At 35.8% G+C, this 26,522-nt stretch overlaps 1 protein-coding gene across 1 annotated transcript in view; it reads right to left on the bottom strand.

Annotated features, from left to right (window-relative positions):
* Positions 1-1,529: 1,529 nt before the first annotated feature.
* Positions 1,530-26,522, bottom strand: part of COL25A1 (collagen type XXV alpha 1 chain) — a 433,173-nt gene continuing 408,180 nt past the window's right edge. Inside the window, exons 31-37 of the mRNA XM_033106318.1 lie at positions 25,200-25,235; positions 23,522-23,575; positions 18,804-18,857; positions 16,269-16,322; positions 12,620-12,706; positions 10,184-10,222; positions 1,530-6,630 (exon numbers count right to left, since the gene is read on the bottom strand). Coding sequence (XP_032962209.1) covers positions 6,628-6,630; positions 10,184-10,222; positions 12,620-12,706; positions 16,269-16,322; positions 18,804-18,857; positions 23,522-23,575; positions 25,200-25,235 — 327 coding nt within the window. The 3' untranslated portion in view covers positions 1,530-6,627. The remainder of the gene's footprint in view (positions 6,631-10,183; positions 10,223-12,619; positions 12,707-16,268; positions 16,323-18,803; positions 18,858-23,521; positions 23,576-25,199; positions 25,236-26,522) is intronic.

The raw sequence follows: 26,522 nt of genomic DNA on the forward strand, positions 1-26,522 counted from the left end.
CATGATTAAATTTCCCTGAAGAACTGTTTTCGGTGAAGTTGGTTTTGGCACATGCCCTTGGCTTATACTGAGGAACATTATAAAAACTTGATGTTGTATTCATTGTAGGGATGCCCTAAAATACAGTGCCCTCTATAAGAAATCTCACATCACAACTTTCTTATCTATCAGTTTTGATTTTTTTCATCCATCACATTATGGATGAAGTAAACATGTTATTGATTTCTTTCTTTTTGTTACAGACACAAAGAAGCTCAGAGCTATACAATTTTATGTCGTATCTTTTCATTATAACTTTCTTTGTGGTCTTGAATTTTGTTTATATATGTTATTCTTCGTTATTTTTAAACTTACATATTTTAATTTCTGTATGTGGTCCTTTTAATTTGCCGGAAGTTCTATGTAAAATGAAATGGGAAGATGAATTCATAAATAAGACACAGCCATATTTGCTTTCTTTGAATCATCACCCTCAGAGTGATATAGAATATACGGTGGAGGGGAGGTGGCTATCAGAGGGAGGTCAGTTAGAAGGGTCTTCTAAAAGTCCAATTGTGAAATGGGGGAGTCTAAACTAAGGCAATAGTAATAGGGATGAGAGGTGATCTGAGAGATATTTAGGAGGTAGAATGGGAGAGAATTGGTAATGGAGCAGATGCTGCATATGTAAGGGAATGGGTGGGTGGTGACAGGTGGGCAGCGTCCAGAACGATTCTGAAGTGTCTGTCTTGTTCTTTGGAGGGCAGGTGGTGATGGTATGTTCAGTACAATATAGAAGTCTGCAAGAGAACCGGGTATGAAGATGAAGATGATATGGAACATCCAGGTGGACATGCCTGTATCAGTTGGTCTGGAAGTTAGAAGAAAATGTGCAATGAAATAGAAACTTGGTCTTCGTGAGACTGAATAAGAAAGTGGTGGAAAAGAGCAAATGCAAGAGAAGCATGTGGCTCAGAGTCCTGAGGACAATCATAATTATCAGGTGGAGTAAAAAGAACAGGCAAAGGAAAATGAGAAAGAAAAGCAGGAGAAAACAAGAATGTAGGGCCATAGGAACTGAAAGGAAGCATGTCTAGGAGGGTGCAGTGGTCAACTGCATCTAATGCTGCTGTTAAGAGAAAGATGAGGACTGAAAAGTGAGTGCTTTTAGTCAGAACTTGTAAATAACTGGTGACTTGAATGGAGGCATTCATTCATTCATTCATTATTCAATACATTTAAGCGATCACTATGTACTACATTCTAATTGCATAATGATGACTGATTTGATGTAGTGGAGTTAAGAGTCAATGGGGTGTAAGGAAGTTTAATTCATCAAGATGGAGAATTCTGGAAGAAAAGTGAATTTGGAGGGGAAGCTCAGTCTGGAGGCATTACTACTTGATAAACAAAGTATTATTATTATTATTTTTTTTAAATCATCATAGCTAGGCATGTGCACTAAGTTGAATGGTGGCATTGCAATATGGTAGGAAAGTAGAATAAAATTATTTAGGACTGTGTTTAAATCAAGAAAACAGGCTAAAGTGTTCATGAACATCAATAAAACTTTATAACAATACAATTCATTAACATTGTTTGGATTAATATTGTAATAATTACACACTTTTTACATTATGAAAATAAGTCATAAATAGTGTAAAAATAATTCTGAAGATCAACTTCTCACAAACTAGGAACACTGTAAACAAGTTAAAAAAACAAATAAAAACAAATTAGAAATTGAACACAATGCAATTATCTCCAAACTGGAAATTGAAAACCACACGCATCTTCTGATTCAGCAATGTCAGCTGAAGAAATTATAATGAAATTCAAATAAGAAATCAAACAGAAAGAATTCAATCTTTCAATTATTTACACTACTGAGAAAAACAGGTTTGTGCCATATTTACAGTGATAAGACACAACATATTCTTAGAATAATCAATTACATGAGACTGGCCCACAAAACATTAAGAAAAATACGCAGCATAATGCTTGCCAAAATATTTTTTTTTTTGCATTTTCCTCTTATTTTATATTTATGTGATTTTTTTGGCAATATAAAAATAGCTGCACATAGAGATGAACTTTAAAATGTAAAAAATACAAATAAAAATATATTTTCTAAAGGAAAATCAGATACATACATCTTTTAAAAATGTTAAGTTGCATGAAACATTTACAACAGTATAAAGAATATTCACAGAAATGTCAATATGTAAGACATTCTTTTGTGAATCCAATTTATTAATATTTCTGAGACATGTGAAAATATCCTGCATTTTGAGAAATGATGGTACTTTCTTTGTTATCAATAAATCAACAAATCAGAACAGGTTGAAAAAGTCTTCCTATTGCCAAAAGGACAGTTCTGTCAACAAGCAGCACAGGGAATCTTATTCATTTAAATGCATTTTTAAAAATCAGACATTTCCATATTGGATCAGCAAAAACTAAATCCACTAACAATTTAAGTTGGAAGCGTTATCTCTGCTATGGCATATAGTAAATTTAGCCAATATGAACATATTTCAACAAAAATGGAAAAAAGTAGGGAGTAAAGGTCAGTGGAATCCTAATTGGTCAAACATGTCCCTTCCACTAGGAATGAATTAATAGCCAGAATAAAACACATATAATTGTTCTTACTTGTTATTTATGAGAATATAAGATTAGGTTGCTATGGACTTGACTTTCTAGCGATAGCAGGGTTTTTGTTTTGGCAGAAGTTAGAAAAGTTTATTTTTGGTGATGTTAATTATTAATATAACTTGCTTATCAAGAAATAGAGAAAACATCAATATTTTCTAATTCCTATGATTACTTAATAGAAGATATTAAAACACCACCCACCACACAAGCATAACTTACTTCTGGGCAAGATAATATATATGGGGGGAAAAAAGTGGTGTTAAGATTTTATGCTACCATAGAAACATTAAAAAACATAAAAACTTTGGAAAATTAAACTCATTTTCTAAGTGATAAAAATATAAGATACCAAAGACAATTTTTCCATAGGTACTGACATGCTGATTCAATCATTTTCCAAAATAGCAAAGGACATTATGTAGAACAAATTCTGGATGCATAAGTTCTTACTGTTCCATCAGAACATCATGCACAGAAAGTAAATTCGAGAACAGAATTTTCTGGGGATAGAAATTCAAGATATTCTCATGTTTTTTATAAAATCAAATAAGAAAAATTCTCCAAGACTGCTTTTCATAATACAAATGAAAACTAGAAGAAAAATTTAGGCATATATGTGTGTTAGGTACACTATGAATGTATGCAGACTTGCCCAACTCTGGTTTCGTCACACTTAACCACATCATATAAGCTAAAAGATGAGAATGAAAGCTGATAAAAGGCATATGGTATATGAAAAGAACATGAAATTAGAGGATCCATGATCCAAGTGAAGACACATTATCTATAGGTACAATGTTTTGTTTTGTTTTACGTTAAGAAAGACTGGCCATTGAACCACAATTATAGCGAATTCATAAACTTTAAAAATATAATAACACACTAACAGTTTAGGAATGCTATTAAACAGAGAAATGAAATTATCCATAGTAGAGTTGCACTGTCCATAAAGAAAAAGAAAAGAAATACATCAGCACCAACATGAATGAAAGACAATTTTAAAGCTAAAACACATACCAATTTGGTATCCTTAAAAGATGCTTATCAGAAATGACCTAATCTTGACTTATTTCCAATGTGTTTTTCATGTATTTTTTTCTCAATCCTCTATTCAATAATAAAAAATAAAAAAAAGAAATCTAAGAAAAGTAGGTAGCTGCCAACACATATATCAGCAGACATAACTTACTAGTTCATTTGGCAATTATGTGAGGAATCTCTATATTGATGACAAAATGGATGGTTGAAAATATTTTAGTAACCAAAAGTTTAAGATTATCCATAGTGGTTAAGACCTAGTAATTCCACCGAACAAAAAGGAGTGCTATCATCCCTTTGTTTCCCCCAAGGAAATAAACGCAATGGAAGTTTACAGCTTCCTTTAATCATGGAATAAAAGTCAATGTGGTCAAGTCAAAGCAAAAAACCCAATATACACATAGGACAGCACAGTATTCTTAAAGGGCTGTATTTAAAAAAAACACATTTTTTTTTTGTACATAAAATGATTATCTTTTGAGGTATTCTCTTTTGAAGCTGTGCACGTTTAAATAGTGATCCATCTTAATACCGGTTGTTCTAGAGGAGTAGAAGGAAAGATAGGTAGGAGGAAATACAGCCGCCAGATTTTTCTCAAGACGCTACTGTTTGTTTTCCTGAAGAAACTGTACTTCTACCCATTTTAGCTCATTTTTCCAATCCATTTAAGACAATTGTTTCAGATATTGAACAATACCTTATCCTAACCATGTCATACCAGAGATGGTTAGAAAAATGCCTTCTGTTGTTTTAAAAATGCCAAATTGGCTTCAGAGTGTGGAATGTTACTAGAAATGTGACTGATTAGATTGATCTAATAGTTTCCAATCTTTCCAATCATGAAATCTTAATGGAAATAAAAGAAGGCATTTTCTATAATTGAGCATTTGGTTATATAACATGAAAGAGATCATAAGGATCTTAGGATACCTGTCTTATAATCTTAACTGTTGTTCCCATAAGCCAATGATGAACAAATTTCCTCTCTGGTGGTGAAAACCTATGCATGAAACTAGAAAATTTCCCACAAAATGGCATTAAGTCAGGAGAAAAATCATATTATCCATGGGCTGAAAGAGTAACTACTCCTCATTGATGATGTTTCTCCTAATGGAACTCGACTTAGAATAAGCTATTTCAAAACATGTTACCAACACCTTACTGTGCAAAGAATTACTCACTCTGATACAGTTAGGTAACTTTTGAGTAAGTAGATGAAAAAATACTCTTTTTGGCAACTGTAGTTCACAGCTTTCTGAGATCTCAGATTTGGTCTGCGCATAAGACAAACATTTAGAAATGTAAAAAAAAAATAGATGAAGAAATCTAAATATAGACAAAACTTAGATCTAAATAGAACTACAAAAAACAGAAATGAGTTAATATTATCAAATGTGACCAAATCTTGATTTTATCTTAATTGATAATCACTATGTTATAGTCCTCATATGAAAAAAAATGTCAAAAAGTACTGAAAAAATTGTTCAACTTTGATACTTTACAATGACTGAACTGAAAGTGGAGTTTCTTTTATATTCTTTTCAATTATTCAGAACAAGACAGTAAGAAGTTAGTAAAAGGTCATCGTGGCTGTTGGTACCAAGTTATTAGGATTTCAACACTTTTCTTTAAAAACAATTGTTCAAAGCAATATGACAAAAGCTGCAACAAATCTTTTCTTAGTATTCCTTGGACTAAGAAAGAAAAGAGAAAGTATTAAAAAGAATAGAAAGTATCTTTCTGTTTCTAGAACTTTGTAGAAAATGTTTGAAATGGGTTGGCTCTTGGAGAGAAGGGAAGCTGTCACATTAGCTTTGGTAGAAATTGCGGGATGAGCCTTCTTATATCTTCAGGAGAGATTATTTCGAGCAATCCCTTCTCAGGATATGTGATTTCTTCCGCAAACTGAACTTTGATGGAACACCCTTCATCCTCAAAAACAGGGGCTGCCATTCCAACAATCTTCCACCCGAAAGAAGTGCTGTATGTCTCTGTCATTTTCCAAAGGCACCCATGGTCACAGCTGCTGGAATTCAGTTCATTTTTTTAAAAGTCTGCTGTTCTGGGTGCCTGCATTTGTAAACCTCTTTCCTACTTGGTCACACGAGAGGCAGCACAGGATGCTGAACCGGTCCTCTTTCCTGGTCTTCACTGCCAAGAGCAGCCCAAGGAAAACTGGCGGCACAACCAGCTCAAACCCTTGATATTTCAACCAAGGTGGCCACGTGAGCCCACAATATTGGAAGCTGTAGATCTGCAGTTGGGACTGCAACTCCCTCAAAATACAAGACCATTTGTGTGAGTACTCTCCGCCACCTTATCTCTTTTTGGCAATAAGCCATGGTGTAACCCCCTTGAGATGACAAAAGAAATAAAAGCTCAGTTGTGATCAAAGGATTCATCAAGTGGCATGCTAGCATCTGATGATGCACAAAAACAAGCAGGTTTGGCACACAGTCATGCTTTTTTAGTCAGTTTCAGGGGGTAGTGTGGAATCAATGGTCATAGTGAAGGTGAGTAGGGATGTGACGATAAACTCTAAAATCAGTCAGTATAGTACATATTCTTAGTTGTGAGTCCATATTTGGTCACAATTTCTTGTAAACTATTTCATGGCACCTTTTGTCCATGCAATTAACAAGCCCAAAGTAAGAAAATAACAAGGACAATCATTCTCTATCAATGATTTGTCCATATAAACACATATTTTTACATAAGATAAAGAGATAAGATACTGATCTATATTTTTTGCAGGCTTCTCACTAGTTTCACAGATCGCCCAATTTCAGATGTAAGCGAAGAAAAGATGGACATGTGTACTACTGCAAACGGGAAGAAGCAGCTATATGTAAACATATGTCAGACTTGCAAAATCTGCAATTCAATTTTCAACTATAAATATAAAAAGTGGACCATTATATATACAACTTCATGCTCGGAAGGTTAGATTCATCACTGCAGAAAAACAAACAACAAAAAGACAAATATATAAAATTAGTGGTCTAGGATAAAAATTCCAAATTAACATTTATTTTAAGAAAACTGGTAGAACCCTGAATAGAGTTTTTTTTTTTTTCCAATCAATGAGTCAATCAATACATGTCCTATACATTACTTTTCTAAAACTCCAGTTATCAAAATTTCCATCCTAGCTTCAACCCACATTTTCCTTTTGCTGCCAAAAAGTTTGTGGTGTTTGCTTCAGTAACTATTCTGGGAAAGCAGAAAATTAGGATTTTAATATATGTGTGCCATAGTTAAAGTACATGTCCTATTTATAACTTACGTAATCTCCTCCAAGCATTAAAACACACCGTGGAAAAGGCTGAGGATTCTGACCTCAGTTGCACTGTTTATTTCACCAACACCTGACTATAACACTCTACTTCCATTCTTGTTTCATCTTTTGTTTCACTAGTCCTGCCCAGCTGTGGATGGTGTGCAAGATAAACCTGCCTGCTATCTGGTCTTCAAGTAGTATTATAGGTTCTATTGTGATCTAAGGTACCATAAATCTCTGGTTCCTTACATCTATAGTTTCAACAGCCATAATTATTAAAGTTTTCCGAGAACAAAAGTTCAGTCTGGAGAACTGAGGAACAATGGTCTTTGAGGTATACATTCATAAAGCAGATCTTGGAGATGTTGACTTTTACTCAAAAGTAAAATTCAACGAGAAAAGTATAAAGTCCAGTTCATTAATTAAAAACATTTATTTTTCTCTCTCCAAGAAAAATAGACGCTATATTAGATATGTTTAAGAGGCGGAGAATTTTGTGATTTTTAGAGATGGAGTTCACTCCGTGTTTACGCATCCTGTGTCCACGCCAGAGAATGTGCCTACAGGAAGTACTCCTTTCTCCAAACTCTCACTTATCTCAAGTTTCAAACAGATGTATTTTTTGAGTACCAATGTTTTGTAAACAATATACAGAATTTTAAAGATTCTTTCCCACCCCCAGACTTTAAAACTTAATTTAAAAATCTGTCACCTTGTTTTAGGAAGTTTCTGCTGAAAACCTTTCAGCCCTACATGGAAAAATAAGGTTTAGTGAAACATTGAAAAATACGAAGGCTATAGGTATTTTTCCTATTAGTTTTAATCTCTGGATGGGGATGGATGACAACACTAATAGTCTGTAAGTATTTTCTTAACCATAAATTCTGCCATTTACTTACTGTACTGATTACACTATGAAGTGGTACATCGCTATTCTTCAAAATTTAGAAAACTGAACTGTATCTAGAAAGGAAAATATTTTAAACAAAGATCAACCTGTTTTGCATGGAAAAAAATTATTATAGAGAGTAGCATGACCAAGGGGACTTGTTCATTAATTACAGTGATTTATACTGCTGGCCAAATCTGAATTTTCAGTCAAACATTCACCACTAAGCTCCAGAGGCAAATAAACAACAATGTTTAAAAGGGTGATCCACATAAAATGGGACCAACAAAAAGGAATCTACTGGCTGTCTTTTCAAAATATAATTTAAAAAATAATTTGACTAACAATGTATTTGAGATAGCTATGTTGACCACATAAGAGATTTTAGAACATTCCATTTTTCTAATTGTTTCTTCTTTTTGGGGAGCGGTTGATTACAATGATTTGCATTTGTGTGGGGGAACAGTGTGGTAAGCAATACACAGTTTTACCGCTGAGTGATTCTTCTTTATACAAGATGCTAGAGTTAAGAGATTCTTAATCTTATGTAGACTATAGTATCTATTCTGTGGAAAAATGAGTACTTAAAAGGGAAATTTCTGATTTTCTGATGCTACTCATATTACCACTAGGTTTGGCATTTTCATGAACCCAAAAGATGATGAGTGCTTTGCTTGTAGCCATTATTATGCCCTCTCAAAAAGAAACTGATTTAGAAGTGGCTGAAAATGATGTGACCCCAGTTCTGAGTAGTGTCAGAAGGCTGACAAAGCAAGCCTTTCACATCTCCCTCTATGTAAGGTGTGCCAATAACTGTATTAAAAAACCATGATAGTATCAGATTATAGGTCAAAGGTTAAAGAGTAAATGGTAATTCCAGCTCAGGATGGTATTAAAAATTCCGAGAACAGGGATTATGATGATGAAAGGATACTTTTCTCAGGCAAAGAATAATACAATGGTAGGTCCATCTTCCTGAGAACCCCTTCACCTCAGATGTGATTGGGATAGTTATCTGACAGTCTGATAGTGGAGTTTGGGAAGCTACCAAATAAATGACGTTGCTGAGAGAGAAGGAAGGTGTTTCTTTCCCTGGTCAAGTGGAGTGACAGTAGTTAAGCAAGAGAGTGAGTTACACAGGATCTCACCAATGTAGTTGAGCTACGACGAAACCAGGCGAGTCAAGTTTCTCTTCATCTTTCTGTAATCCTACATAGTTTTGTATACCATGCCTGTCAAAAATTACTGAATAAGCCACAGGGTATTAGAGAAAAAATTTCAAAATGATCAAAACAGCATGTATACTTCCCCCTAGCTCATTTTTACATCAGTGGAATTCCTTTATCCTTCAGAAGCACATATGCAGTCTTTTATAGTTAAGTTCACACCATTTTTGTGTAAAGGTTTGGTAGCAGAGCACACCCACAGCTCTTCCTTGCTTAAAGTTCTGCCACCGCTTTCCACCATCTACTTCTTTTTTTTTTTAATTAAATTTATTGGGGCGACAATGGTTAGTAAAATGACATAGGTTTCAAGTGTACAATTCTGTAATGCACCATCTATATATCACATCGTGTGCTCACCACTTCTAATTCTGTACTTACAAGCCCAGTGCCTTGGAAGTTACTTAACCTCTCTGAATTTCAGCTTCCTCAACGGCATCCATGAGTATACTAACACCCTATAGGGTTATTGTGAGGATTCAATAAAATGATGCCACTTATGTGAAAGGGCTTAGCACACAGAAGGTTAGAGATAAGTTCCCTTCCCTACACAGCGACCATGGGTAGCCACATGAAGACGCTAGAATAAACTAATACCATAAAAGACACCAACTTAAATATGACCAGATTCTCAAGGCCAGATTTTGAAAAAATCTATGACCAGATTTTGAAAAAAAAAAAAGATCATGCTTACATTTTCTGCTTTCTCAGCTTTGTGACTAATATTCACAGGGTTCTACCATGTACTGGAATGTTTGCCTAAGTAATTGAGTATAAATAGGAAAAGAATCACAATTGAGAGTAGTGTTAGACAGTAAGAAGACAGGGAGTTTATTGAGAGACAACCATTACGAGGGTGCACTGCCTGCCCCTTTCCATTCCAAAGAAAGGATTAGATAGGGAAGGTTCCAAATTACAGTGTTTGCTAGGAACTGTTTTCACTCCTCAGTTTAGGAAGAAATCAGCTGTAAACATACGAGTATTAATCAAAAGGAATTTAATATCCAAACAGCTTTCAGCAATGTCAAATTCAAAAGGTCTTTTCTAATGGAAAAGGCTAGGCCAGGTGAAGAGAAAGGGAGAGTGCTTTTTTAGAAATTATTCCATAAAGCCTACCTTTTGCCAGCATCCAGGCATGGGTAATCCATCTGGTCCCTGTTTTAAAGAGAAGAACAAGAATTCCTCAGACTTCTCAAAAGTGATCCTACTCCATAATTCACATGCTCAGAGGCTTAAAAGATGGATTTCTAGTCATTAGGTAGCTTTAGTCATAGGCATCCTTTTCTAATAATAATAATTAACTCCCATAGCCAACATTAATTAAAATGAAGAAAATTCAAATGTTTTCTAGAGTACACATTTTGAAAATACATAAAGTATAGAAAAAATTACGCCTAATTTTGAAAAGGTAATTTACAAAGCATAGTGGTCTATTCAGTTCCACCTTTAGTAGAACTGTAGTATTCCTCTTAATTTCATTAAAACACATTTCACAATTATCTTCATTAAATAAACTGAAATAATTTCATTTCCTGGTCACTATGGTCTATGGTTGAATGCATGACAATGGTGAATAATCAGTGATGAACCATTTCTATCTGAAGTTTATAGTTCTTTACATGCTATCTTTCACTTTTCTATATTGAAAACAGATAGAGAACATATTTAATTAATTGAATTAAAAGATAGGCAGCCCGTCTATCTTTATAGTAAAATATCCATAGCATTTATTAGTTTTTCTATTAAAATTCTTCAGAAGCCAGTCAATAAATTCCAAATAAACAAGGGATTCCTAAATGTTGCAAAATTTATTTTCACTTAAAGTGTAAGCACTCTTCAGATACAAATGATACAAATAAGGCAGGGAGACTTGGTATATTATGAGGCATGCTTGTGTTTTCTCCCAACAAAATGATTGTGAAATATTATTTACTATCAATACCAGGCAAACAAAATAAAAGACTGGGCACTTCATACTGATATTTTCTAATTGCAATTATAGACTGAATAAAAATTTTTTCTATAAATACAATCTCTTGAAAGACTTGAGAAACAAATCTATCTTTACAGCATCATGCTTCGCACTAAAGAATAACATAAGAACATGCAGATCAAGTATAACCATCAACACAACCATAAAATGTTTCCCTTTATACCTCAGAAAATATGAATATACTTTTTATAAATGTGAAAAAAACAACAACACTTTGAAATAGCTTTATAAGATATTTGGGAAAAATTCGGTAATGCCAGATTGGTACAAGGAGAAGGATCACCCAGTAGAATTTTAGATTTTAGTATGAAGAGGATTTTGAGTTCATGCCAATGGAGATAGGGGAGTTCTGTATACTTTAGGAAAGTGAGTTTCAAAAGGAGAGACCATTAAATTGGAAAGGTTATGTGACAAAGAAGAGGGTTTGGGCTGCAGACTATTATCATCTTTAGAAGCTCAGAGAAGTTTGGCTTTCTTTCCTACGGTCTCTTAACAGCATTCCCTCAACTGGGCTAACTTTTGACCACAAAAGCTTAACTCTGTAGGTTCGGCCTTATTTACAGCCTTACGGAAAATTAAGTGGAAGAGGCAAAAATGCCTTTATTTCCTTTAGAGGAAAAGAAAAAGGGTTCAATTTAGGGGTAAAATCCCAAAGTTATGGCCTTACTGTGCCTTTACATAGAAGTCTTTTATGCAATTTTAATGTAATCTTTAAATATTTATTGAATAAATTAATATTCCCCAGAACGCAGAACTGGTGGTCCTGTCAGTTGTGAGAACAGTGTCAGGATATTAATTTGCAGTCATTGATAGAAATGCATGCGTGCTCTCTTCACTCTGCAGAGTCTCTGAAGGAGCTATTCATGCACATGCTTGTAGTGTGTTTATCATGTAAAGCTTGCTCCGGAAGCACCACTTTACACTGATAGAGATACATATATAATAAACAAAGGGAACTGCATGCAGGGTAGTAGGAAAGAGAAATACTGTACCAATTGGCAAGGGGCATCCAGCCCATCCAGGCCAGGCTGACCTGGCTCCCCTTTTTCCCCCTTAACGCCACGGAATCCCTGTTTGTAAAGATTAACTCATAATGTTACTAACACAAGAAATCACTTACGCACAAATTCTGCTAAAGAAATAACCATAATAACAAAAGGCTGGGAGAGGAGCAACTCTGAAGTGAAAAGTAACATTCAGTGAAGTATTTTGGATGAAATAAAACAGAGCTTGACATATTCCTACAATGAGGGCTTGTCTGGGAACCGTGACCTCTTTTGAGAAATACAGAATAGCGCTGGTTCCTCTTCAGATCCTACTTTGAGGTTCCAGTTGCAGGTCACTACTTGAGGGTTAAGAAACCAGGCAGAGCTGGTGTCCAGAGACAAGGTGTGACACATATCAGGATAACCCAAATAGATATTTCTGGTACCTGGAAATCTGGGTTAAATGACCGTAACCAGAACCCCTGCTGTTACAGGTCCCTCCAGCTTGCTCTTCTCCCAGCTTATCCCTTCACACATGACATCTGGAGACAGAGTTCCATGAGTCAGACATACCAATGGGCAAGGTGCATCTAATCCAGGGGCACCCTGTTCTCCTTTCTCCCCTTTAGGCCCCTTTTTGCCTTTCTTTCCCTTTTCCCCCTGTGGATACAAGGGTTTAAATAAAAGACAGGTTTTATTTGGTGGGGGGAGGGGGACGGGGAGGAGAATAACAGTGATTCAAAAGATGGTTTAGCCAATAAGAGTCTGGAAGGGCATTTACCACTGTTCTCTGGTTTATGTACGTATGGCATGATATTATAAAAATAACAGTGTGACAATGGATTCTGGGCAACGATATGTGGGATTTTGTTTGCGATACTCAGTAAGAAGACAGGAGACCTAAAAGGCCCACATAACAGACAGGAGGATCAGTGCTGACTTAGGGCCCAGTGCAGTAGCCTCCCGTGAATGGGGTGTTTCTGCAATGGATCTGGGGGTGATGGCTCCTAATTGTACTGAAGTCAGCCAGTGGCAGGTGAAGTTCAGAGGAATAACGGATACTTCACCCAATTTTCCATACCTGTCAACTTGTTGTTTTTTTTTTATAATCCTATAGTAGATGAAAGCTACACTGAGCCAGAGAAAAAGAAAAGAACATTAGCAGCTTCTATCTTTTTGAAATACATCCTATTTTATGAAATTTTTGTAGCTCTCATTAGAAAATATTCAATGGATTAAAAATATACTTCTATTTCTTTTAACATTCCTTTTCAGGAAACTAAGAGCAAATACTTTCCTTATTAAGTCAGGTAAATAAGTTTAAAATGTGCTAATACTTCTCAGCAATGCCAGTTGGACAAACGGACTTATTTACAAACCCAGAATCTTCTTTAATTCACTCTTATTGATCGCATGCCAGGTGTTCACAATGGTAAATGGGTTTCCAGCTTAGAATGTAACGAAAGCCAAAAAAAAAATTCTGTTCAAGAGAGGAAAAGCAGTTTGGACTCAGTTGAGCTAACACTGAAAATGAGGTAGGCAGGATAATTACATAGTGGGAATGTAGCCATGGAAATTAGTATTTAGGAATCAAGGTAAAGGTTGTGGAAATCTGCATGGATCATAGGGATGGAGGAATTAAGGAAAGGAGGCAAAAGGAGGAGAAGGTAGGAATGCACCTCAGCTGTTTCACATTAACATAAATATGTCTGCATATTTATAGACAAGACGTTGGTGAGTACAGAATACAAAATACAATACATATTTAAATTAGTGTATTCATTCTGCAATCAGGATGGGAGTTACGATAAAACCGAATAATTTCAGAAGCAAAACAACATGAATATTCAAAGGTGAAAAGACATATATATAAAACAGAAATATATGCTATGCATTCAAATTAATGTATTCATTTTGACTGAATGAACGAAAGCTCCTCATTTATCTCCTGTGTGCCAAAAAGATTGCATCAGAAGGCTCAGAATCAAAAACATTTGGGTTTCTTTAATACTGGGGAAAGAGAAATTCTGTGTGGTTTCGTTGATCATAATCAAAGACAAAGACCTGAGAAGCCAGGGTGAAAGGAGAGCAGGTGTGACAGGAAGTAAGACGGGAGGAGCATTTGGGAGTAAATTGCTCACTCAGGCAAGATGAATGAACATCCCACCTCAACAAATCACTTCAGTGTCATGACATACAATTCATTTAAACTTGTTTGAGTGAGCTCTTTTCTCCCAGGAGACAGTGGACTCTTCTTCATGTAGGTGTGACTGACAACAGGTATGTTGAGTATTATTAATTTAGAATCCACTTCATTGTTTGATTGGTAAATCAACTCAGATTAATAACTCAACAGAAAAGTGTTGTCATATGAATGCTGACTGATCAGGCTATGGGAATCATTTTTCAGTAATATTTTCGTGAATTTCAAGCTTTATGGAAAACAGAGACTATTGTACAAAGAAAGATATATCAGAATTATTATTAATCAACATACTTTTGTAACAGTTAGGGATTCCCTATGTAACACAAAACCGTCTGTCATTGTGGGTATGAGCGCATAAGGGATCCTGCTAATACTTATCTTCCATGTCAAAGAATGATATACATAAAGTATGCACATTTAGAACTGAATTTTCCTAAATATAAAACGTCTATACATGGAATCTGAAATATGGAAGTATTTTCTATGGGTGATTAACATTACTCTGAGGATTAAACGTGTAGCTTAATGTTTTCATAAGTTATAACACTGGTATTTTTTCTTTGTTTGAAAGAAAGATAATTAAAATAAGTATCCTCATAATGGTGACATACTTTTGAGGAAGATTTTAGACTCATACAACCCATTAGGTAAATATAAATGCCTATAATCTTTAAAACATATACATCTTGAGCTAAAATACAGAATTGATCTCAAAACATGCATATTTTATAGTTAGAATTTATCATTCAGAATAAAATAACTATTTTTATGCCTCAGTTTCCTTGTCTGTGAAATGGGATGAAATAGCACCAACCTCAGGTGGTTGTTATGAGGATTGAAAGACTTATTTCATGTAGAGCATTTGGGAAAACACAGAAGTGCTCAATGACATTAAGATGACGGTGGTGGTGGTGCTATTACATAACCACTCCCATGAGCTCTCTTACCAATGGGAAACTACGTCATGTTTAAGGCCTAAAGAACGCACAGCAAGCTTAATACTCTTCGTTCTTTGACAACTCGCATTTGGCCTTGCTTTTCAACAGTTATGAACCTCACTATAAAAGAGAATTTATAGGGTTTTGAATACAGTATGTTGTTAAGTAGATCAGGACATGAATTAATCTGAGAAATGTAATTGGTTTACATTTGAACTGTGAAAGTGCAATTTCAGCCACTTTAAGATTGTCACTATTCTATTGAAGTGATGAGTTTTTGTTTGCGTCTTTTGCTGTGTCCAGAGTAGAAAATTATTCTTCAAAGATCCAAGCAAAGGGAAGAGGAAATGAAAACATGATTTTAAAAATCCATAATCCAAATTTTGCTTTCACATATAAAACGATTTTGCCTGATTCTGGCTCCTATATATTCTGGGGCTGATGGTCCTGAGATAGAACCTAAACACAACCTCAGAAAATACACCAATATCTTTATTTAAAAATACCTGCAGGGTCTAAAAGCAGTAAGTCCTAGTCCCTGCCTAATGGACCCACTGGGGTTTATCAGTCACACTGCTTGTCTTCCATTTTCCAGTCAAAAAATCAAGACACATGAACAAACCTTCTGTCTCTCTTCTGGGAATATTGTGAAGAAAACTGAGGTGTGGGCTTTACAGGGTTAGGTGAGCTCTGCCAGAAGATCACTGCACATTTGTGCTATTTCAGTTTACTTTAATGTAATAAATGCCTCGGTTTTTTGTTTTGTTTTTTTTTTTTTCATTTTCAAGAGTCCCTGAACATTACATCTTTCAACACACTGGTGTCAGGTAGTTGAAAAATTGTAGCCTGGCTATCTGGGGATTATAATTTTCTTCTATACTAGACAGTGTCCTTATTTCTAGTGGTGTAGCTTTCTTCATTCCTCTGTGAAGACCTGGTTTTTTAGATCAGGTGTTGGCGTGTTTTTGGAGCACAGGATAGAGAAAGATTAGATGTATGAAAAAACTGCACAGGCTGAACAGCAAAGCAGACAGCATGAGAAAAATCAAACAGGCCCATGCTGGGATGGAGAGGTCACCTTTTCTCCCTTTTCTCCTACATCACCCTTCTCGCCTCGTGGACCAGGGAAGCCCTACAGGATAAAAAGCAAACCAAAGAAATCTATTAATGTAACTGTGGCAAAATCATATTGAAAAAATAAATTTAAGATTTCATGTTTCTGAATACAGATATATAAAAAAATGGCATGTCCAACAATCTCAAAACTTAGATAAAGTAGCACTTAGAAATAATAGTTTACCAACATTTCAATTATCTATATACAACAGGTTTCTTGCTTTCTTTCCCGAGGAAACATACAGTGGAGAGAATATCAAGATCCAAGTTTGAATCCTGGCAAGTTCACTGCTTTGGGCAAATCACTTACCTCAGCATTTTAGTGTCTTGTCCATCAAATGGGTTAATGACATCTACTATACAACTGTTGCTGTGAGCATTAAATGTGGTGATATACAGTACCAGAATTACGTCTGTACATAACAGGTGCTCAATAAACAATAATTATTACTTTTGTTATTGTTATTATTTCCATAATACAGGCTGAGCAGTGCTCATTTCAAGAGGGTTCAGTTTTGAGATTCTTTATACTTCCAGAATTATAAGCTACATAGGGACTTCATGCTAAAAGGATAATATTGCATAACAGCTTTGAGAATAGATATACCATTCATTCCCTAAGGGTAGCATATGAAAGGTACTTCAATTTTATGTATATTTGAAAATAAATGGTTCAACTGCAGATGTTGAGAGTATCCCTAATTTGGGAAAGTATTTTGAAGAGGCACTATCAACTGTCGATCATGCATTTCATACCGGATAATCGTTTGTTTCTTTTTTATGTTTATCTTATGCAGACACTAGTTGTGTTTTTTATATTGCTGTCTACATACACAGCCATATGCATAAAACTATGTACACTGAAAAACATAAGAAGTATTCTTGCTGCTATTGATGATGGAGACCATCAGCATGTGTGATAACAGGAAGATGTTTACTGTGTGTGTATTACTTACATCAAGACCAGGCTCTCCATCTTTCCCCTGTCAAAGAACCATAGTAGCTACGTTAGTGTTCCTGAGTTTCATGAGGAGTTATTGTTTTATTTAAGGCTGCCTGGACATGCAACACCAGTATTAGACCTATTTCAGAGACGTGAAAAAGATTCTTGATTGATTAGTAATACAAATTTCTTTTACTCAATCAAGTAAAGCGACGGTTAATGTTGTCGCTGAGGGTGATGAAACTTGTTTTCTTCCATATTGGGTTAAAGAGTCTGTTATTTTGCTGAAGTTGAATGCTTGGTGTCCAAGTTATCAATCCAGGAGTAAGTTGCAAGCAAAAATAGTGTTTAGTTGATTGAAAAACACACCGGCACTACTAGAGTATGTAAATCAATGCTGTTTTAATTTGATAACAAAGTCGTTAGCTCATAAGTAAGTAAAAAATGTGGAAACTGTTTATTGTTAAGTATGGTTTTAATTTGGCTAGACGTGCACCTTGTCTATAAATACTGAGGGTATGAAGGTCACAACTGCAACACTGTTTTTAGGTAAACTTTGTAAATGAATGCTCCCCAAATGTAAAAGGAGTCATAAGACTGTTGTGCAAGGATGATACGTTCACTCCCATAGTACAGGTTATCAGGGCCGTGCCCTATTGTGTCACACAGCAAATCCACCCAAAGTTACTGAGAGGTTGCGTTGATTCTGTCAATTGAAATCTCCTTCGAAATCAGCCTTCCTTTGAACTCTATTTTAAAATCAGCCTCTTTTAGCACTGAAATAATCATGGTTTCAGTTTATTATTTCAGTTAATAAAAATTGGAAGGTACAAGGTATATGGAAGGTACGAGGGGTTAAAAACCTGAATACAGCATATGCTTCTATTGTGGTCCGCCCCTACCCCATGGAATCATTTATGATTAGCCCAAAGATAATTTGGAAGCAAACCTGAGGTCTCAATTTGAGATCTGTGTAATTGAGAATCTTTAGAAGACTGAACACTATCAATTTTCTCTGTTCTGACGAGCCCTTGTCATCACAGTAACTTAGAGGTATCAGAGACATCCACGTCCTCATAAACAACAACTTGAGAACTAACTTTTATTAGCAAGAGAAGTTTTAGTAAGTAACCTATGTGAGCAGATGAAGTCTGCAGGAAGTTGTTTTAAATAAAGCGTCTATACCCCCGTTTGGTACAGTGCCCTTTCAAAGAAGTGCCAATTATGGGCGTCCAGTCAGACGGCAGAAGGAAGGCGTCATCTGACAGTGGAAATTCAGCTTTCCGGTCAGTACCATTCATCTCATGGACAAGGTCTGATCCTCTCAATCTCGTGAAGTGTGTGGGTGTGTGTCTATACGTGAGTGGGAGAGTATGACACAAATATGACCTAGCTCTGGAGGACACAGTGACACGGGGGTTGTAGAGAATTACTGCATTGTTATTTACTCCTAGAATGTGATTAGTTGGCGCCACGAGGGAGGGGTAACTGGGCCAGTGACAGGTGATCTATGCATGCTGACGGGGGAGGTATCACACATGACAGAGAACTCACAGGCAGACCATAGGGTCCTCTGGGTCCGGGCTCTCCCACAGCTCCTTTTTCACCCTAAAATGAAAGGTGGAAAATTCAAATCATACACAAACACCTATAGGCAAACACTTTCCCTAATGATTTATGATTAAAGTCTCTATTTGAAGTATCATTCTATCAAAAATCCAAAGATTCAGACTCTTCCAGTCACTGCTAATGATATAGTAAACGTAATCCAAATTAGACTATTTTACTAAATGACCTTTGAAAGAAGGGCAGTAAGTCAGACTGCTGCTGCCCGGTTTTGGAAAAGAACTGGCACATCTAGGGTGCTATACTTGGGTTTCTTTGACGTTAATGTGAAGCATTTATTTGTTACTAGTTATTTTAAGTTACTACTGTTTAAAAAAACGTAAGAATAAAATGCCTTTTTTTCTTTCTATCAAATGTCTCTTCGTCAGCAAGGCCTTCCTTGGCCACTCCAGCCCTTTACTGAGCTGCACAGGGCAGTCACACACCGGGAGACACATACAGGTTATAACCTGTTTATTCTCTGCCTAGCCCATGATGGGAAATATGCAAATTAGGGTGCCAGGGTCTCTGCCTTTGTTCCCTGCTGCACCCCCAAGGCTCACAACAGTGTCTGGCATATCAGTACATATTTACTGAATTAATGAATCAAATCAAATTAATACAATCATTTACCTGTTTTGCTTCCTTTCTGAAAAGGGTTTAAAAACATTTATGCCTTCTACTAAACGCCTGATAAAGTCGGTATGTACTACCTTCATCAATCTCTCACCAGGTGCCTATTGAAATAGTATAGCTTGCCTGGATTAAATGATCATTTTGAGTGCCTACAAAGCATAAGTGTAATTGGAGGTGGTCCCATGAATATGAAATAATTGTGACAATAAAGAAAGAGTTGTTCTGCATTTCAAATAGTGTTTTTGTCTGCTGCCATCTCCAAATTTAGTGCGTTTGTGAATATTTAGCATGAAAACTTCCAGGAGTCACCGTGATGTTTACATGAGTGGCCAAACAGAAAATGTTACCTTCTTATATCACACACCCCTGAAGAAGTTTAAAGGTTAGCAAATCTTTTTCATAGGTCAAATGCCAAGTTCAGCTGATAACTGTGCATGCAAATCCAAGTATTTTGCTGTGTTTCCCTATACTCCAGATTCCCATTTGAGCAAATTTCAAACCACTGTTAACATTCTTCTTTAATTTAAACTTGGGGGGGGAGTGGTGGTGGAGCTAATTGGCAATGTCACCTAGAAGCACATATAGTACAGGGAGATTACTGAAAATGAATATGATAAAAACTTGAACTTTTATTCATTATTACTTTATGTTTATTATGGAAGGAGCAGCAATTGAATTCAGTAAAATGGCCAGGCTTTGAAATGAAGCATTTAAATTTGAATTCCAGTTCTGGCACTTGCTGGCTGTGTGGCCTTAGGTAAATTTCTTAACCTTTCAGTACCTGAGTTTCATTGGCTGTAAAATAAGAATATTAATAGATATTCTACAAGAATTTTTCTGAAGATAAATGTGGTTATAAAATATGAAACTCAATGTAGCCAAATAATATATCCTATAAATAGTAGCCATCATTATTATTATATAATTAGAGGTCTTTTTTGGTAATAAAAAGGGCTTGGCAACCCAATGACCATTAATTCAAAATAAATTTATTTCAGTTTGAGCTGACAATGTTATTTATGATTTTAATAAAAAATGGTGGTGATCGTGATGGTGTGTGTGTGTGTGTGTGTGTGTGTGTGTGTGTGTGTGGTGGGAGGTGGGGGCTTAAAAGGGGAGTTCACATAACCTGGCGTGGGTCTAGTTTTAAAAAACTCAACAGATTAGAGTAGATTTCATTTGAAAAATCTCCACAGATCATTTTGATATACCTACTTCCCTCTCCCTCCTCTGATTGAGCGTCTCGGCTTTATTTTGTTTTTAAAATGAATATACCATGGCTTTTTTGAATTGGGTTGTCACTAAAATATTTGTCTTTGGAACTCCTTTTATAGAATTGCCCAACTCAAATAATTATTATAATGACTCCAACAATTTAAGCTAATAATGACAATTCCATTTCACTCGTCAGTGACTATGTCAGAAGTGGACACATGACCCAATTCTGGCCAATGAGGTGTCTGGGGGAGTCAGCTGGGAAGCTACGGGGAGGGGTTCCTCACTGCTCAGGAAGAGGCCCAGGAAGAGAAGGACTCCATGTGTGTCCCCTGCTGCTGCCTCACTGGACGAGAGGTGTAGAACCACCACGACCAGTTTGCCTGTGGTCAGAAGACAAAGCCAGCACACGGAAAGGGCACAGAAGCAAAGCCAGAGTCCCTCCTTTGGACTCTATATATTTGGTTATATAAAATAAGAAATTTCTTTATTGCTCAAGGCATTTTGAGTTGGGGTTCTATCACTTAGAGCCAAAAGCATTCTAATGGTCCCAGCTTGAAAACTTTTAGGAATGAAATATTAACACGGGTTGGAATGGGTATCTTCTTTTCTTGAATTAAATAATGCCAAAAGAGCTTTTGAACCACTCAAATTTAACATCCTCTACAGAGTTCCTAAGCAAGGACAAGGCCAGATGAAGAAATCAACTGCAGGCAGGGACCATCGGGTGCTTGAAGAGCTGAAAACCAGCGCTTTCAGTCATATGTAGTTGACGATTTCTGAACAATGTTGTCTGTCAAATGCCCGGTTTCTTTTAGGCGGGTCTAATTTCATTCAGGCTCTGTAATTTGCACGTCTCCACTAAGGGATTATTCTAGAATGGCCCTCTTTCCTGATTCCTCCCTTTAAAATTTGAAATGTTTTCAAGAGAGTCCAGATGGCGCCTCCATCAATTAACTCTGAGAATCACACTCCAGTTTAGCACTTTGGGTGAGGGGCACTTGGAGAGTATTGATATATGATCCAGTTAAGATAGTTAACATGCTGAGTAAATACAAGTGTAACACTTTACACTGCACACCATTTGACTTAAACTATGCTTTCAAAAATTCTTAGAGATTTCATTTGCTCTCCTGGTTAATTCTGCCCCAGCGAGGAGACCTGATACTCTTGTGACACGGTGAAGCTATCGGAAGTAGCAGCTGATTTACCAAATGGTAAACCCTCTTGAGCCCCAGGGCATTCTGCCAAAAGGCTACTTGAGATCTGCTGCTCCATTTTTAGTACACGTACTGCATTTCTTGATACGGTGCTTGAATGGTTCAGCAGAGGGAGGCACTTAGCTTTTAAATATTTTTAATTAGGATGATCTGTATAAGTTGTTGGCTTGATCTTCGAAATAAGATCATATAAAGATAATTGCAGATTCAGATTATTCATTCCTTTGGGACTTGCCTCTAATTTTTAGAAGCATTCTTGGATAAAGCCAACCTTCCTCATACTACTATTTGTGTTCACTTTGGCCTCATTATTTGGTTATTTTTCACAGATCTTTTTTTTCTTCTGCAATTAGGTTGTAAACTCTTCTAGATCAGGGAAAATAGCTATTTCCTTTACAGTACTGAATAAATATATATAGTGTATTAGTAAAAGATTATAGGATGATGAATTAATTATACTGGTATTTATTATTCAATTCAGTGGAGCAGATAGCAAAATAGACTTTACATAAAAGGGAGGAGAGTGTTCCCATTTCACACTAGAAGTACACGGTGTTTTGTACATCATAACATGTGATAAATATTTACTGAATGAATGAATTCACTTTCTAGAACATGGAATCGGGATGTGTGCCAAAGAAATCACTATGTGGTCTTCTATTTTAAAGCAAATTATCCCAGACTGATGAAATTCTACCTAGTTTTCAAAAGACCACAAACTTGCACAATGAAGTGTTCCCACATTTTGAACCCCTTACTATTAGGATACTTTCTTTATCTCCTGTCCTGGATGGTGGGGAAACTGATGACACAATTCCACACCGACACACAAAAACACTACTAAGTTTTCCAAGGTGAGGAAAAGAAAAAGTAGGAAAAAAACAGAGAAAGAAGGAGAGAAGTTCCAGACAGATGACCAGCTGCTGATGTGCCAGTACATTTTTTTGTGTCAGATATTTATCTTCTATGCTGTCTTTTTTTTTTTTCCCAAGGATATGGAAACATGGCCTAGCCATAGAGAGGTTAGTGAAAGGTTTTTGTTTTATAATGCACTGAAATTATTTCCTTATGGTGAAGGAAAGACAGGCTATTCTTTTTCTTCTTTTTTTAAAGCAGCATGTGTAACTGTGTGGAAGAGAGTGCTTAGGTTTTGTAATTTTCCTTAAAAAAAAGCCATACCTTACTCTCAATGAATACAGTAGCTTTATATAAAAGATTATCAACAAGAATATGTAGACCTGGAAATGCTGGCCCCATTGGCTTCAATTTACTGGGTTAAGGCCAAATAAAAATATCTTCCTTATGTGTTAAGAAGGAATGGTCTGAGCTATTTATTTTAGCCAGGAAAATGTATGCATTGTTTTTTTTTATTATTACTATTATTATTATTAAGGCAGCCATAGTCTATGTTAATACTCTGTTGTTCTCTGCTCTCAGTGTGAGAACTTTGAATAGAACTTAAGATGGTATCTATTTTCATTTAATATTAGATAGCTCTTTGTTTTTTCTGGGAAAAGAACTGGTCAGTTCAAATAAAATAGAAAAGACACACTGTTTTGTTTGGGTCACAGCTTAATAACCTCAGGAGCAACTTACTCTTTCTCCTTTGGGACCTGCAGGGCCATGGGGTCCCATAGGGCCATCTGTACCCTAAAAAAAAGATAAAAATAAGATAATATGAGACATATCCCAAGGGCTATAAGAAATGCAGTTATAATTTATCCTGGACTCTTCCTGGGTGAATGATGCCTTAGAATATCAGTGAGACAACTCATCTCCTTTCAAAGTGCTTTATAGTTAATTCTTTCAGGCCAGTAGTTTTCAAGAAGCTCATGCAAAAGTGCTGAATTATATAACTGCAGATTTCAATGAAGGGCATACACAAAAAGCTGTATATCATATTTAATTATATATTTCCTCCCTGACTAAACGGAACAGCTTCACTTTGCCCCCATAATCTTAAGAAAAAAAATGTAATTGTTTTTCCTTCACATTATCTCCTGTTCACATTCATTCTCCACTCCCACTGTCACTCCCACTTTCCTTGGCCACGAATGCTCTGCATCCTTGTTCAAGTTTAAAAAGCTTGAACAGTTATACAAGTGAAAAAATATTAAATAGATAAGAACAGTGTATAACTATTCAAACCAAACTTTCTTCAGCTTTGTTGGGAGCAGCAGGGGGCTTAGAAGGAAGGAATTATTCTTGGAGGTTCTGCTGCCCTTGCTGAAGGCACTAGGATTATAAAGTGCAAACCAGGCAGAAAAGGATTTAATGGTATAACTGCCCTCTGACCCCCTGGTTCTGGATTAGGATTTCTGTGGCGGATAAGATCATATCTGAATGAATATAGGAATACTGAGGTCCAGGGAAATTATGATTGCCTGAAGAAGGTTTTTAGAACTGAAGAGCTGAAATGTCTTTTTGATTGTTATAAATGTATCAAGGACTTCAAGTATAGTTGTTCATTTTCAGGAACACTATCCTTATATGTGCAAAGAATTTATTATAATATTTGCAAATGGAATCCTTCTGACACAGTTTTTTATAGCATTCCTATTTCTGGTCTACTGTTCCTGTTTATTCTATTAGAGCCTTACAATATGAAATAATTTGGGGTTTTACATTTATTTTAATAAATTCTAAATTTATTCTAATGAGTTCTCATCATCTTAAACTGATCTTTTTCTTACTGCTTATACTCAAAGTCCATCTTCAGAAGACTTCTAAATACTGAGTATCTGTGGCTGAAATTTAAGAGATGTTAAAAACCAAAGAAAAGTGACAAATGACAGAAGACAGACAAGTAATTTGGATGAACAGAGATTTGAAAGTTAGCTCCAATGAAGAAGTTACATTTCTAATATGGACATAAACATAAAAAGGAAAAGCAAGTTAAAATAAATTTACATTATTTTAATCCCTTCAGAGGGCGTCTCTCATGTAATTACAGGAAATGTCCATTGGTTGTAGAAATATTTGTCTGGGATTCTAAGACAACGACATCAATTAGACTGGTCATTCTTCCCACCTAGCGTGTTATTCAGACTTGAGCCCAGGCTTCAGAAAGATGTTCTACAATGTCGGCTGTGTGTCCAGTAGAGCTGCCATCCAAGCTCTGTCCACCTTTCCCTTTTCTTTGTCCACTTTTCCTTTCACCCCAGTCCTAGGTACCCTCATCATTTGATGAGAGTACATGAGCCAAAAGGGTCTGTCCTGAAGCACAAAATTCATAACCACAAACGCGTTGGAGCAAGACGAGGTACTGACTCACCCGGGCTCCTGGCTTTCCGTCTAAGCCAGATGCTCCCTGTGTGATTTGGTTGATAGCACGGTTGGTGGGTGTAACACGAATGACAAAAACAGAGATTAGTATGAGGTACCGATGAACAAATGTAACACTTCAAACAACATAATACGCAGTCACAGGATTCTGGGATGAATATCACATTGCTACAAATTGTTAGTTAAAAAAAAAACAAAAAACACAGGACAATAAACACCCCCACAGATGATGGCATTTTAATGACATTTCCATTTGACAAATTCTTATTTATTTAGAAATCAAGTTAATGAGGTTTATAAAGTGGGCTTTAAAGAGGTTACTGGTAACCATCCCAGGCTGCTAATATCCATATGAAATTCATTTCCTACAGACTATACTATTTGCAATATTTTTCTTTAGATTCTGAAGAAAAATAATGGCCAATCTCCTAAAGGGCTCATTATAATAATCAGGGCTAGCATTTCAGAGATGAAGAAAGAGCTCTAGTTTTACTTGTTAAAACAGCATTTATGAGGAACGAAAGCAAAACTTGAACCTGCCAGGATGACTCTTTGTGGATTTGATATGAACAATAGTCATTGTTTTCTGGGCTGTTCTTACTGTGTTCAAATTAGTCACCACTAGAGGGACTTATAGGAACAGGAAAAGCCAGGAGATTTTCATGAGTCAAAACAAAAAAAAGAACTGTCCTAAACAAAATCATTCCTCAATTTGCTTCCAATAATCATTGCATCAAAATCTGAATGAAAAATGCTTTAAAAATTTAATGTTATTCTCAGGCAATGTCTGCATCTGTTTACCTTGAATTCTAGGCTATAATGAAAATATGACATTTTCAATGCTTGTTTCAAGAAAAAGCACATTACTTCTTTGAAATGGCTTTTGTATCTCAAAACTCAAATATGTATTTATAGTCCTTTAAAATATTGATTAGATCAAGGAGTATTTAAGAAGAACAATGCACTAGCCCCATAAATTCACTTGGCAAGTCTGCAGAACTATTTCCCTATTGTATGCTTCAGACGTAATTAATAATACCCAATGAAAGAAAAAAATTATTCCAGCTGAGAACTCTATCAATGAGGCTATACCATATATATTTTAGGTAATTTTAGATTTTTATTTTACAATTCATTCTGTATAATTTTGTTATGAATCAGACTGTAACTGCAAAATACATCTTTAGTTAGCAATGATTGGAATTTTAAAAAATTGGTGTTCTTTGTTCATTTGTTTGTTTAATGCTAGCATATGTAGAACTTTTGGCTAAATGTTATATAAAAAATATCACTAGCCCTAAATTTGAAATTA

This window comes from Rhinolophus ferrumequinum, chromosome 5 (genome assembly GCF_004115265.2).
Source record: "Rhinolophus ferrumequinum isolate MPI-CBG mRhiFer1 chromosome 5, mRhiFer1_v1.p, whole genome shotgun sequence".
Taxonomy (NCBI): Eukaryota; Metazoa; Chordata; class Mammalia; order Chiroptera; family Rhinolophidae; genus Rhinolophus; species Rhinolophus ferrumequinum.